At 38.5% G+C, this 14,092-nt stretch overlaps 2 protein-coding genes across 2 annotated transcripts in view; one reads left to right on the forward strand and one right to left on the reverse strand.

Moving 5' to 3' along the window:
* Positions 1-14,092, reverse strand: part of LOC310927019 (tripartite motif-containing protein 16-like) — a gene marked incomplete at both ends in the record, with an annotated part of 193,184 nt that overhangs the window by 74,314 nt on the left and 104,778 nt on the right. The gene's annotated exons all lie outside the window — the stretch shown is intronic.
* The window catches only part of doc2b (double C2-like domains, beta), a gene marked incomplete at both ends in the record, with an annotated part of 113,355 nt that overhangs the window by 62,441 nt on the left and 36,822 nt on the right, over positions 1-14,092 (forward strand). Inside the window, 2 exons of the mRNA XM_083889256.1 lie at positions 1,679-1,758; positions 10,918-10,941. Of these exons, the coding sequence (XP_083745382.1) occupies positions 1,679-1,758; positions 10,918-10,941 (104 nt within the window). The remainder of the gene's footprint in view (positions 1-1,678; positions 1,759-10,917; positions 10,942-14,092) is intronic.

Genomic DNA, 14,092 nt, shown 5'->3' on the forward strand with positions numbered 1-14,092 from the left:
AGCTACTAGCTACCAAAAAGCCACCATTTAGCTAGCTAGATAGGTACCAAAAAGTCTATAGTATTTAGCTAGCTAAGTAGTGGCTTTTTGGGAGCAAACACTTCAAGTGATATTTATTTTACAGAAGTCAATCAGGAGATATGCAATTAAATCCCTGAATAGATTAAAATCTAAATGTGAATATATTAAGCTAGCTTGCTAGCTCGCTATATATCTTAGGTAAAACTTTATCTTGATACAAACAATTTATTTTACATAACAAGTCAGTCAGGGGATTTGCAATTAAATTACTTAATGTATTCAAATCTAATTGTGATGTTGATTGAGTTACTCCGTTACATTGTTATACTATTGGCCAGCTTGCTATCTTGCTAAATATCTAGCTAAAACTTGAACTTGATACAAACTAAGTCACTAAGGAGATTTAGAGCCAATTCCAATTCCTATCTTAACCCTCAATCTTAACCCTCAAGCTCAACCCTTATCTTAACTGGCCCTCAAAACCAAGTGTTGAGGGCTATATTGTCACTTAGAAATGGGACACCCCTTAAATGCAGATACGTCTTCAGACTGTGGGGGGCAGAATAACGCGAAATCTGCGTCCAGTCTGTCAACTCCAAAAAAGAAGAATAAGAAGAACACATTTACGTCACGATTATTTATTTATTATTTTATTTCAGTCAAGTTATTAGGTTGTCAGTTAGTTATAAGATGATACTCATACAAATACCACAACCACGGACATATTCAGCTGACAGTTACCACACACCACGGCTTATTGAAGGGTAAACGATAGCAAACCGGCCGGATATTGACAAAAGATCGTAAAATAAAAATAAATGTTACGCAACAATGACGTAAGTAATCCATAATATGGGCATAAACTAAGATAATACAATGGTTTTCATAATTTTTATATCTCTATTAACAAAGAAAATACTTAATTTGTATCGCACTCGCTTCGCTGCTTTCGACGCCATCTTTCTTATGTGAAAACACGCAATGCATTCTGGGTAGCCCTTGCTCCCAAGGGTGGTCTCGGAAAATCTCAATATTGAGGGCAATACAGCCCTTAAACTTGCCCCTCAACTTAATTTTCTGAGAATCGGGACAGCACTTGCACTAGCGGGAGTGCGCATTTTTGAGATTGAGGGTTAAGATTGAGGTTTAAGCAAGGAATTGGAATTCACCCTTAAAATAAAATTGCTTCAAATATTAAATTCTAACTGTGCTGTTGACTGGTTTTACTCGGTTACGTTCTCATTTTAATTTAATTTATTTCAATAACTTTGCACTCTTGCACTGTTAAGTTATTATTATTAATGTTATTTGTTAAGCTGGTTGCTAGTCTGCTACCTAAAATTAAAATGTATGCATTAATCATGAACTGTTTTTCATTGTATTGGAGATTCACAATTCCAATTACCTCTACAGTTGGTTAGGGTTTATCTAACTGTGCGGTTGATATCGTCTTCATCCATACATTTTCCTAAATGTTCACTCCTACGTTGTTGATGATTATTGCTGTGATTACATGTCAGTGCTACAAACTCCTGCAGATTTCCCATGTGGCGTATTCAAACTGGATTTGTTCTCTCCTCACAACAGTTAGCGCACAGTGAAAACGTCTTCTCCAGCAGCTAATTCCTGTTTCTGTCTTCTGTCTTTGTCTTCACAGCCACATTGGGGACCTTGGAGTTCAGTTTGACGTACGACCAGGAGAACAATGCACTACACTGCACCATTAACAAAGCCAAGGTGAGCCACTGCGTTGATTTTCCACTGATTTATTTGCTTGGTTGTGACTTTACATTTGATTAAAAGAGACATTCTAGTTTAATTCCTTCACTGAACCCATATAAAATACACAATCCCTGTCAGGCTTTTGGTTTAGGCCACAGGAAACATTCTATTATGGTACAGCAATTGTTTTCAATGAAGCTCGATGGATCCTACTTGTTACTGTTACTGTACAAACATCTTCCATAACCTAAGATCAATACAAATCAATTAACAGTTTTTCAATATGCTTTTTAGAATCTATCAGATGATTGTCAAAAATTAGCATTTTTCCCTGTGCTCTACACTCAAGTCTTCCTACGCATGCTGACAAAATAAAAAAGCAGTGGAATGGCAAGTTAACACATCCCACAGTTCTGTGACATTTGCAGATATTTCCATCTTGGAAAGCATAAAAGTATGTGTAAAACAGTAATAAATATGTGTTTTAAATTTGTCACACCACAGAAAAAATGTGTTTTCAACCACACGTCTAAATTTGAGCAGAAATTATATAACCACATTAGATTAGGTTTAATTTAAAGTGATCTGATGGAGGTGAAACCACAAAATTTGACTTTTGTAAAACGGTCTGGCAAATGCAAATACTGAAATCCAACGGGGAACAATTTATTGACGCAATTTCAATTTGCACGAGCATCAGCGATAAAAAGCTGAAACATTATCTATAACTCGGGACAAGATTAATGTTACAGGGTGATTAAATACAGTTTAAATCCTTCAAAGCGTTCGATAAATCCACAAGGAACCAAATATCCCGCATATTGTTGGCATGCAGCCATAACCAACATATCTGAATTTAATAAGAAGCCCATTTTGATTTAATTTGCCACAAATATGAGTTTATGGGCGCCGTCCTCCGTGATGCCCCTCTTTGTCAAGATGAAGTGACGGTTCCGACAGCCACGGCTGCTGTCAGCAGCTCTAACTCTGCCCATCGATCTGCCTGAAGGGCTGGTGTGGATAAGAGTGGGCATCACAGGAGCCGGTCTTGGCAGGAGAGTTGGACGATGAGTCGGCACCAGGCCATAGATATACAGTATGTTGGTTCTTTTCCATTTTCCACTCTGCCCCTGAAAGTCTGCTGCCTCGGCGAGCACACAAAAAAAGTAGTTTTCTCTCAAATAATGTGCTGTATTATAATTTCTGTGATTAAATTTGTTAACTAAAACCAGTGGCGGCTCCTGAAGAAAATTTCAGGGGGGGGGGGGCAAATTTTTTCTGGTGCATAAAGCAAGACAGTATCCATTTGTTGTTAGGTGATTAACAGTCCTCCTTGTGTCCACTAGATGGCAACTTGATAAACAAATATTATTTACATGAATCTAATGTATGATGTAAAATAGCTAAACAGGACACAAGATGTGTCCAGCAACCACATAAAGACAGGGGCAGAATATTAAGTCAAGTATTTATTAACTGACCAAGGATCAAGAGCTTTCACAACTTTTACCAGATACATACAACAAAGATATGAGAGTGCAGTCAAATTATTCATTAAGTGTAAAGGAAAGTGCAGAATTGGATCTTTAGATGTGTTGATATATGCATCTTACAATACTCTCTTGCACAAAACAGTCCGATCGTCTGATTTGCGTGAAGTTTAACCTGCAGTTAAACCCTGAGCAGAGAAATACAAACATCAACAATGTTAGCAACGCGTATGAAAGCGTGAACTCCGTGGCACTGGTCAAACTACGCCACTATCAGAGAGACAAACAACTTATCGAGAGACGTGAAGTGAAGAAAAGTTATCCCCTCCTCTCTTTGCTCAATTTACATATGACGCAAGCACGTTAGTGCATGCACATAAATCCTCATTAAAAATGCATTGGAGGGTATGTTTTTAGAAAAAAACGTTTTTAACATGAGAGTGAATGGGAGAATTTTTGGGCGATTCTCCACGTCAGTCAAATCGCCCCAGAAGAGGCAGAATCATAAAACGTGTCTTGAATCTTACGATTCTGATTGGACAATGACAGATAATTGATTACAGATAATAACTACCTTTGCCCAAAGGGCAAATCGTCCCTATACACCGTCCGCCCCTGACTAAAACACCTTGGTTTGCTGCCAGAGCTAAAGGTGTTTCAATAATAACTGTAACTGCATGTTCACTGGCTAATTATTTCCCTAATTAGATTTTATGGATCCTGGCACTGAGAGAAAAGGGGAAAGTTTTCACGAGACTAGACAAACAAGAGGAAGCTTATTTTAAATTCTGTGGACTGATATCAGTGACTATTGTGCTGCTTTTATACCATGCAGAGACAAACAGTAACAGCTCGTGTGCACAATGCTTTTATTATCATATGCTTGTTGAGATTTGCAGGAACTGACAAAAGGTCAGACGACACAAGTGAAGGAAATAAGAAATTGTATGAAATTCAATTTATTAACCAAATTGTGTCCATTGAAAGCATTTACTTCTTTCCCCTCCAAAATAATACATATGCTAGGACTAGGCAGCCAATTAGAGAGTTAAAGAGCAGATTGTTTATTCTGTGACAGTACCTAAACAAATAAAAGCAACTTTTATTAATTTAAACCACAAACCCCTCTGACAAAAAAAGTTAAATTGTTGAAAAATCCACCTGCAGAATATCGCTAATAGTATTGGTCCAACCCCTGCTTTGTCGTACACAAAAAATATATATTATCATAATTATTCTTGTGCCAAATTCTAAAATAACACATTTTTAGGTTATAAATATCCTCCTAAATCTTGGCAGTTGTTACTGTACTGTTTTTAACTTTATTTTGTGTAAACTTTATTTTTACATGTACACACCCCGTTATTTAGTTATAACCTTTTATGAAATGGATATGAATAGTTGTGGGATCCCTCAAGGATCCGTCTTAGTGCCTTTAATCTTTTAAATTCATCTCCACAATGCTCTGCTTTATCTCACTCTTTAAACCAAATATCATTATATTTTTAAGCTTGAGTTGACTCGACGTCAACAAAGCCCTTTCTTTTAGAGAATGAGACAGCGGAATGTGACACTAAACTTTGTAAATGCACTGGCTGCAAGTATTAATGAGACGTAGTGTTGTGACAGCTCCAAATGTGCCAAAAAAAGAGAGGAGATCTGACTAAAACTCCCCTCAACATTTCAGGTTCTTGTCAAACAAGACTTGCTCTGGAAAAGTATTTCACCCAAAAACAGACACTAAGTGCTGCGGTGCCGTCCAACTGCAGTCGACCAAATGATTGCTGATAAAAGTAGAAATTAGAAAAAGAAAAAAAAGTGCTTTTTATACAAACGTGTCTCCGAAGGTTCTCCGTCATCCAGGTGATTGTATCCGCAAGAAAACCCAAGCATGTCTAGCAGCCTATTATCTACACTCCCGGGAGTTATTTATAAAGCAATTTTCATTCAGATGTAGTACAATAACCATCATCATCAAGTCCATCACTGCAACACCCATTTTGACAACGCTGCTCCATGGAGATAATGATGTGAAATTGATGGCGGGCCACAGCTGAACATTTCAGGGTCAGACATTAACTTCTTGCTTCACTTTGGCTAACATCACTCCCTCTGTACTTCGGCTGTCTTCCAGAGTCTGCTCCCTGTGCTAAGTTAATCAGCGGATGGCTCAAATGACTGATATAAGTCAATTTCAGCTCCTTGAAATAGGCTTTAATTGTTTTAAAAGGGCGTACATACATGTAGAGAGGCGGGGAGACCAGAATAGCTGCAGCTAACGGCGCTTCCTCTTCATGATCTTTGTCTTCAGTGGCTCCAGGAGTAGAATAGAGGAAGGTGTTGAACATGTGCTTAGTGTCTGAGTCTGACTGATCCGAGTCATTTGTCCAACGAGTCCAGCTTGTCTAAAACTGTCCTCGATTTTTACCATTTTACTATGTTTATGTTTTATACCTTGTTGCTGTGCCTTTAACTCTCTTTGGTCAACTCTGGTTGTTTTTAAATGTGCTCTAGAAATAAAGTTGAGATTTAACTGGAATGCACAGAATCACTCCATTTGGACATCAAAAAGGTAACACTGGAAAGTCTTTAACTCCCAGGTAAAAGCATTAATTAAAGCATTGTCCGCTGAATTCTCAATTTTAACTTGATTTAAACGATAATGAAACAGCAAAGGGCAGCACTTTGGGATGAGAAAGACAATCATTTATTGGGGAAAACTCTGAGGTGACAGTGAATGGTGCCTCTTTATCTTGAAAATATGCAAAAATCCTCTGTGTGTGCGCTTCACACACAGAGGATTTTCAGTCAGGGCAAATTACATTGATTTTGTGCAGTTTTAAATCATTATGGAGATTTACAGGGTTGCATTAAAGCCCCTTTCACAATAAAATTAGTGGGTGCAAAATCCCAAATGAAGCTGCCAAAGATAAGATAATTATCGATATAATTTCCATTCCCAGTGGTTCATGTGCCACACCCCTGCAAGACTTGTGATGTCACAGATAAACACCAACTCCATAGCACTAATAGTGATAAGGTTACCGTGGTTACCGTTTAGCTTTATTTATTTTGATCTCTCTTTAATTGTTTACGTGATCCAGTTGATGACATAAATGATGCTGAGAGTAAAGCATTGGCCATTCGCCAGCATTAAGGCGAATGGCCAGAAAGTGAACGTAAAAGTGTTGTAGCGTCGCTGAACAAAAATAGAGCAGGAAGAAATTAGCACGTTCACCTGGGTCTTACATTCAGACTGATGCCAACTGAAGCCAACGCTGATTTAAAAACAGCACAGTTGAGTTATTATTTGACTAAAATATTACTGTAAAATAGTACAGTAAATGTCAAATTTCTGATGTAAAATGTACTTTATTTATCGACTTAATGTACTTTTAGAAGTAAAAGTAATAAAGTGAGTGGTAAGGGTTGACCCATGGTGAATCAGTGGCAGGGCGAGTTGTCTTTCAACTGGAAGGTTGTTCAATTCCTGGCTCTGTGTCTTCGAAGCGAAGAATACTTCACCCCAATTTGTCCTATTGGACATCAGCAGTGTCCACATTTTCCTCTTAACAGGAACATGATTAATAAAATTGCCATGCTCGCTGAAACTAGTGATTGCTAACTCCTCAGGGAAATGCTATAAATTAAGTGAGATAACGAAGGAGAGTCGCCCTCTGGTGGCTGTTCAACATATTGCTATTTACATTTTTACACAAGACCTCTGAGCCTGCATCTCAGTAAATAACAAGTCTGCTACTTTCTTTATCCTCTTTTATGTCAGCTGATAAAACACCTCTCTGTTCCCTCCTGTAATAGCATTACATGCATGTAAAAATCATAAAAACACGAGTCTGGGCATCAGTATAGATTGTCTCGCCTCACCTCATCACCACAGAATTGACCAAAGAGCTTCTCCCTGCCTGCAGGCGTGGAGAGCTGCAGCTCACTTTTACAACTGCTGGACACTTTAGCTCACTTACAATCAAGATTTACAATCGTCCTCCGCGGCTCAGTCACACCTGACTTTCCCAGATGAACAGGTCACAGCTGATGTGAGGTCTGTGTTGCGTCCTCCTGCCTCCAGATTTATCACTAATTGTGTTTTTTTCTTGTCCTTGCTGCTGGTTTCTTATCTGTTTTCACTGCACACAGCAAAACTGCAGTAAAGTTAAAGATGTTCTGCTCCTGTAAAACTCTGACCGGCCAATCTGTCCGTCTGTAGAACTTACTGAGAAGAAGGACAACTCAGCAACTGCTGAGTCAGGTTATTATGTCCAAGACAGTGAACTGTCTTACTAGAGTTTTAAAATTCAATATCAATCAAATAATTAATCAATCACACTTAATTTATACAGCATTTTGTGTGCAACATGTTAATTTCAAAGTGCTGAACAAATAATTAAGTTTCACAATAAAAGTTTCCTAGTTTTAGAAGTATTTCTAATTGGAAAATTTCCATGAGAACACAATTTCTTTAATGATCCCACAGTCATTGAATTACCTGTCGGAGTGTTTTATACTTTTACTTTTGTTCCATTTTTCTATATTTGTTTTATTTTCATGTAGAAAATCAGGGTCTATGATGGTACCATATATTGGTTCCTTGGCCGTCTGTGGTAATATACAAGAAAAACACAAATTAACTGAAATAAACATTATTTTAGAACATTATAGAACATTTAAGAACAACGTTTCCCAATCCTGGTCCTCGGGGACCTCTGTCCAGTCCATGTTTTATCTGTTTCCCTGCTCCAATTTGATTTCTTCAACTTTCCACCATTAGTCTCTTTGAAATCCACGTGCCTCTAAGATCTCGTGGTAATGTCTGCAGTTACCATTCTTTGCACGGTAAATGGTTGATTCCCAATGATTCCCATCAAAATTAGGAATATTTCGTAGAATAAGTCTAAAAATGCTTATTTTAGACGCCAGCAGTGCTTTTCTTGATGGACATTGCTCAACTGAGTTGCAAGACTCAAACTCATCCACAAACAATCTCCAAAAAGTCAAACACCTATGGGATGAACCTCCGGGTCAGTAAACAAAAACCCACTCAAATCCATCGGCAGTGGGTTTTTTTTATTGTGTTGTGTTGCGAGATCTTCATGTGGTAAATAAAAAACAAACAAACCGACAACTGTATCAGCGGGGACATATTTTGGAGGACAGTGAATGTGGCTGAAGCTCACGTTTGTGCGTTCTGGGAAACGTCCAAAACGATGTCCTCGTGGCTTCAGCTCGACACGGAGATCCAAGTTTTACAAAGTTCTGCAGTCTGTTTGCTGCAAAATGTCTTCACTGGTTATTCATCTGTTGCTGTGGACCCATGAGAGAGTGGTTAGTTTAACTCTGGGGTCTCAAACTGGCGGCCCGGGGGAGCTCCCCACTTAATATCATGTTATAATGAAATCATGGCCCACAACCTCACCGTCTTTTAAACACAGTGTGGAGCTGAGGTCAGCTAGCAATGTTTTTATAACAGTAATAATAAGACATTTGGTCGTAATTATCCCATTATTAAATGTATCGTACAACATTCAATTACATATATAAATATTTGTTAGGGCCTAAGAGCTAAGGTGGCTCCTGGCACCCATTTTAATTACAGTTGTCCACACTATTATTTATTTCATTTAAAATAAATGTCTGTTTTTGATATTAATGCATTCATTTTGAATCATAAATAGTATTATTAAGTATAGGTGTGATATCAGGATGCAATATTGTGAACACTTGTTTTTTCCCCACTTTTTGTTCTCTAGGCCGGCCCCCTCTTGACCACAATAGATGCGCTTTGGCCCCCAAGAGTTTGAGACCCCTGGTTTAACTAGTTTGTTACATTTTCTTTTTAGTCCTGGTGTTCATTGAATCAAGTTTGCAGGCCTACATAATCTAATCTACAGTAAATACTTTTGTTTTTATCGGTCGAGTTGTCACATTTTGGTTGTAAATATTGATTCTTCATAGTTTCCGTGGTTTCAGCTTTTGGATGTCAATATTTGCCGACCTGCAGTAGTAGTCGTGTACCTCGCGTCCTAAAACATAAAACAAACGCCGCTCCTCCCTCTGTAGACAAACAATCTTTCATTCTTATCTGAGAATCAGATTCTGTTTCACCGTTTAATTGCTGATCCAAGAGCTGTTTATTCAGCACCGCCTACGTGACAGCCCACCTCGACACTGGCGAACGCTGCACTCTTTCTTTCTTTCTTTCTTTCAGTCTCTGCCGTCTCCTGCAGACGGCCAGGACACCCACACTCATGTGTAGGAACACGTCAACACATCAACACACAAACACGTAAACACACACTGGCTCGGCGCCTTGTTTCTGCTCATTTATTTCTTTTAATTATCTTGATTTGTCACCGCTTTTGCACAGAAAAGGAATCGGAAAATGAAAAAATGCTACTTTATTTTGATTTTGGAGGGGAAAAAACTGACTCAGCCGAAGCTGATTTTGACATGAGACATGAGATTCGGATTTGTTAGATTCACAAGAGCCTAGCACTCCAAATTGATAAAGAATTAATAAAAAAAAAAAAAATACACTTTGAAGGTATTCTCTTTGGGTTCCCAAAATAAGGGTTGGAACACTTTAGGAGGGCACAGGACACAGGCTGGGGGCCGCAACATGATTTTTATACATCAAATACAACCCTTTTTTTCCACAAACGAATAAATATTATTTTGGGTGTCATTCGATCTGGATTGTAAATCAAATATGGATGGACATTATATTAGTCATGACAGGATGTAGAAATTGGAATAAAAAATAAATAAATCCGTTCTCATGACATAAAACCAATGATCCTAGACTAAAAAAACCTCTGAAAATAATAATAAAAAATGATTTTAAATCATGACACCCCTAAGCTGTTAATAAGACTTATTTTCTACATAGCTATAACCAGCGATGTGATTGTGTTGAGTGAAGCATGTGCTTCATATATAGTGTTTGCAGTTTGTATCGATCCAGTGGTTTTTGCCAGTATTGCACCAATTTGGCTCATTTCTAACTGTCACAACAACAGAAAAACCCAATAATATTCTCAGAACAACAAAATAATTCACAAAAACCCGATGTTTAGTGTGAAACGGGTCTGAAAAGTGCCTGCTGGTAGTCCTGGGGTTACAGAACATCCAGTGAAGTTGTGAGGGAATGTAAATGTTTTGTGTGAAACTGTTAATCATTGTTTATTCAGTGTTACATAAAAGCTTGTGACATGTCTGCTTTCCGAGTAAAACGACTTCCCGAGTCTCTTCCACTATTATATTCTTTTTTTATTTCGGCAGCTGCTGAATGTGGTTTATAGAGTTTATGCATCACTCATTTTAATTAACATCCCGAGAACTCAAACTTGGAGATAAGAAGATGCCTCTTGTTAAGTACAGAGCTTAAGTCGGGAGGCAATTAGCCTAGCTTAGCATAAAACAAAGTGACGGCTGAGCATAACTTCACCAAACACTGTCATGCACGTCTAAAGCTCGCTAATTAACATTTTAGATTTGTCTTGTTGTTGTGTGTGTCACATGTACACAACGCTGTCTCTCTGTCTCTTGTTTTGTTATGTTTGCATGCTAATTTAACACCTTCATTCTTCTTTTTGCTTTCTTCTTTCACCTCATTTTCTTGCATGCTCTCGTCATCTCTGTGTTTTTGTTTGCTGGGGGAAAAAAACAGCTTCCTGTGCCCAGATACAAGAAGGTAAGACGTTGAGATGACATCCAATCCCAACCAATCGCTGCTTATCAATACTTATCAATACACTTTTCCATGATACAGTTCTAGCACAACTAGACTCTTGGAGATTAACACACATTTTCATAGATTTTGAAGTCTTTTTAACTGATCTACAGTTCAGCATTGTTTGCTTTGATTCTTGTGTCGGACATCGCGACTCTTGACTAGAGGGTTAGTCAAAATATCGATTTGGTGACATGTCGTCATTCCTCAGACAATACAATAATCGATACGCCTGGGCCAATATTGTCATTTCAATCAGAGCTGCAACTAAAGATTATTTTCATAATCGATTAATCTGTTGATTATTCTCTTGAGGACTTGTTTGGTCCAGAAAATGTTTAAAAATGTTCTCAAATGTCTCGTTTTGTCCACAAACCAGAAATGATTATTTCTTTTAATGATTTCTTTGTTATATGGAGCAAAGAAACCAGAACAAATTCACATTGAAGAAGCTGAAAAATCAGAAACGTAATAATAATGAATCAGTTAGCAAAATAGTTGATGATCACCTGCTGTGCGTCACTACTTCATCCTCATGGCGGCGCTGCTGAGGAGTTTATATTGGGATAATGGCAGAGAAAGCTATGTTAAAGCTCACATAGAGTGGTCCTGTTGCACATATATGTTAGTTATGGAGGTCTACTTGCATACATTAACTTGTTTTTATGGTCAAAAACCTCCTAGTTGCTGTAAACGAGCCGATAGAAATCCTCTTTCTGACGCTGTTCCCCAACCACGATATTTCAGACCGAACCCTCACACCCAGAAGACAGACTGTGTTGTGATTGGCCAGCCAGCGTAGAGCCTTCCCAACTGTGTTGTGATTGGCCAATACCCGGAAGTGACATAATCAGCACACCCGCTCTCAGAAGCACAGCTCCTCCCCTCGGTGGATGCACTGCTACTCATTAACAAAACATTGTTTTAACAGATAGCTTCGTAACGACTCCCCGCCGCAGTCCCTTTTATGACTTTGACCCGGAGTCAAAGACACTGTCGCTCGTGAAACAACTCCACAACGGACGTTATTCTTCTTCTTCGGTTCAATGTACGCAACCGGATGTGCCCGGACTAGTGCCCAGAGCAGGATGATCTGCTGTTCAGGAGAACCAGTGTTTACGTAACCGGACCGGGTTTTTTCAGAGATCTCGCTGAGCCCGAGATTACAATAAAACACAGCGTTCTCAGCAATGGCTTAACTGTTTGTTTTGAACTTTCAGGGCTTCGTAAACAAGGTAAGGACGCAGATACACACTAAAAAACTGTGTTAATTGGAACTTCCGGTTGAGGTCCACTTTAAAAGATGCTCCATCCACGTTCAATATATATGCTTTATTATCTATTATTGTTTCCTTCCGTTAGGCAGATATTGTGACGTATATCGCTGTATGATTGTCTCGCAGTATATTGCTAATGACAGAATCGTTGTATTGTGATATTAGCGGCATCGTGGGTCATGCATCACGTATCGTATTGGCTGTGATTCCCACCCCTACTCAGTGGCCGGCAGTCTGCTGACGTCACATTTTAGTATCGGTTCACTTATGGAAAAGCAGAAACAACGAGTCGAGTCGTGCTAGAACTGTATAATGGAAAAGCCTGATTAGTCTGATCCAAACCCAGTGAACCTTGATCCAAACCTCTGGTTTCTAACCTCCACTGAGCTCCCTCACACCCCCCCCCCTCCCCTCCACCCTCATGTTGTGAATCAATTTTTTCCTTCTAATAATAACCGTTTCCTGTTCGTCTCTGGTAACACATTAGTGTAAATAATCACTCACCAAGACGAGTCAACTCATTAAAAGTGAACGCTTTGATAACGCGTAGTGACGGGAGCATATTGACTGCGCCGGGACTCAAAGGTCAAGCACTTTAACCATTAATTAAACCGAAACGCTCGTACTTTTTAGACGCGATATACAGTTGCACAACATAAATCAAGGTTGCTCAGGGTGGTTCACTGTTAATTAGGACCTGTAATTTATGGATTTCTGTGAATGCACTTTCCCTGAACATGCATTTGTGAGAATGTTCACGTTAAGCAGTTTGGTTTTCAGCAAACTATAGTTATTACTTGCTATTGTATTTTATAAAACTGGCAAAAGCAACTTTTTCTTTAGACACGAGGGTTGAGAATTGCTTGAATTTGACCAATTCCACTTGTGAGTCACATTCTACTTACCAAAATTTAAATAACCCATTTGACAGTCGGTTCATTCACTGCACAACATTTACATAAGAGACCTTCTGGCGGGTGTCCTGTCCTTGCAGACATATTAAGTCTTAGTAGGAACCTTTTAAACACACTCAAAATTCAACTTTATCTCACTTTTACCTGGTTCTTGGCACAGGTTTATTGGATTCGACTTTGGTTCCGAACCCTATTGCATTTTGATGGTGTTTTCATTGGTTTTATATTAAAACTCAGACATTTTGTCACTGGCTGTTTATCTACTCGCAGGTTGATTGTTTTTCACTGGCATAAAACTATAAATCTCAATGAAAAAAACAGTATATGCTGCAGGTCTTTCTTGTCACATTGCCTCGCTATAAAAACGCTGCACAAAGCCCTTTTTATATACAGTGTTAATGAATAATCAATAAAGGCAGCATCTTAATTTAGCAGTAAGTGATGTAAGATGTGACGGATACATTTGTTTTGCTTTTCTTCTGCCAGATGCCTCATTACTGCATAATAGCAGATGTCCTTCTGTGCAATATGTGCGACACTATTTTTAACTGTGAAATATGTTTTTTGTGCAGTTTGTGTGAGTCATAATTTATGACTGTGAAATATGGCCACGATCAACCCAGATTCTATAAAAACTGTATAAGAGCCGCTGGATAGGGCGTTATTTTTCTTCAAACATGTAGAGAGGATGATTGTCCAGGGTGTTTGCTCTTTAAACGGACTAATTTAGGTGAATTTTCTTGCATGGAAATACACCATACAGAAATGCATTATGCCGAGTCCGATTCTTTTAAATTAAGACTTAACTTAACTTTGAAATAAACTATGAAAATAAGGGAAATGCAATGAAAACACACAGCTCGTCCAAATGCCACGATTCTCCGTTTATGTCAGTTTGCGTCGGTGTTTCTTTTGCAAATT

Source organism: Microchirus variegatus (assembly GCF_963457635.1).
Source record: "Microchirus variegatus genome assembly, chromosome: 5".
NCBI classification, from domain to species: Eukaryota; Metazoa; Chordata; class Actinopteri; order Pleuronectiformes; family Soleidae; genus Microchirus; species Microchirus variegatus.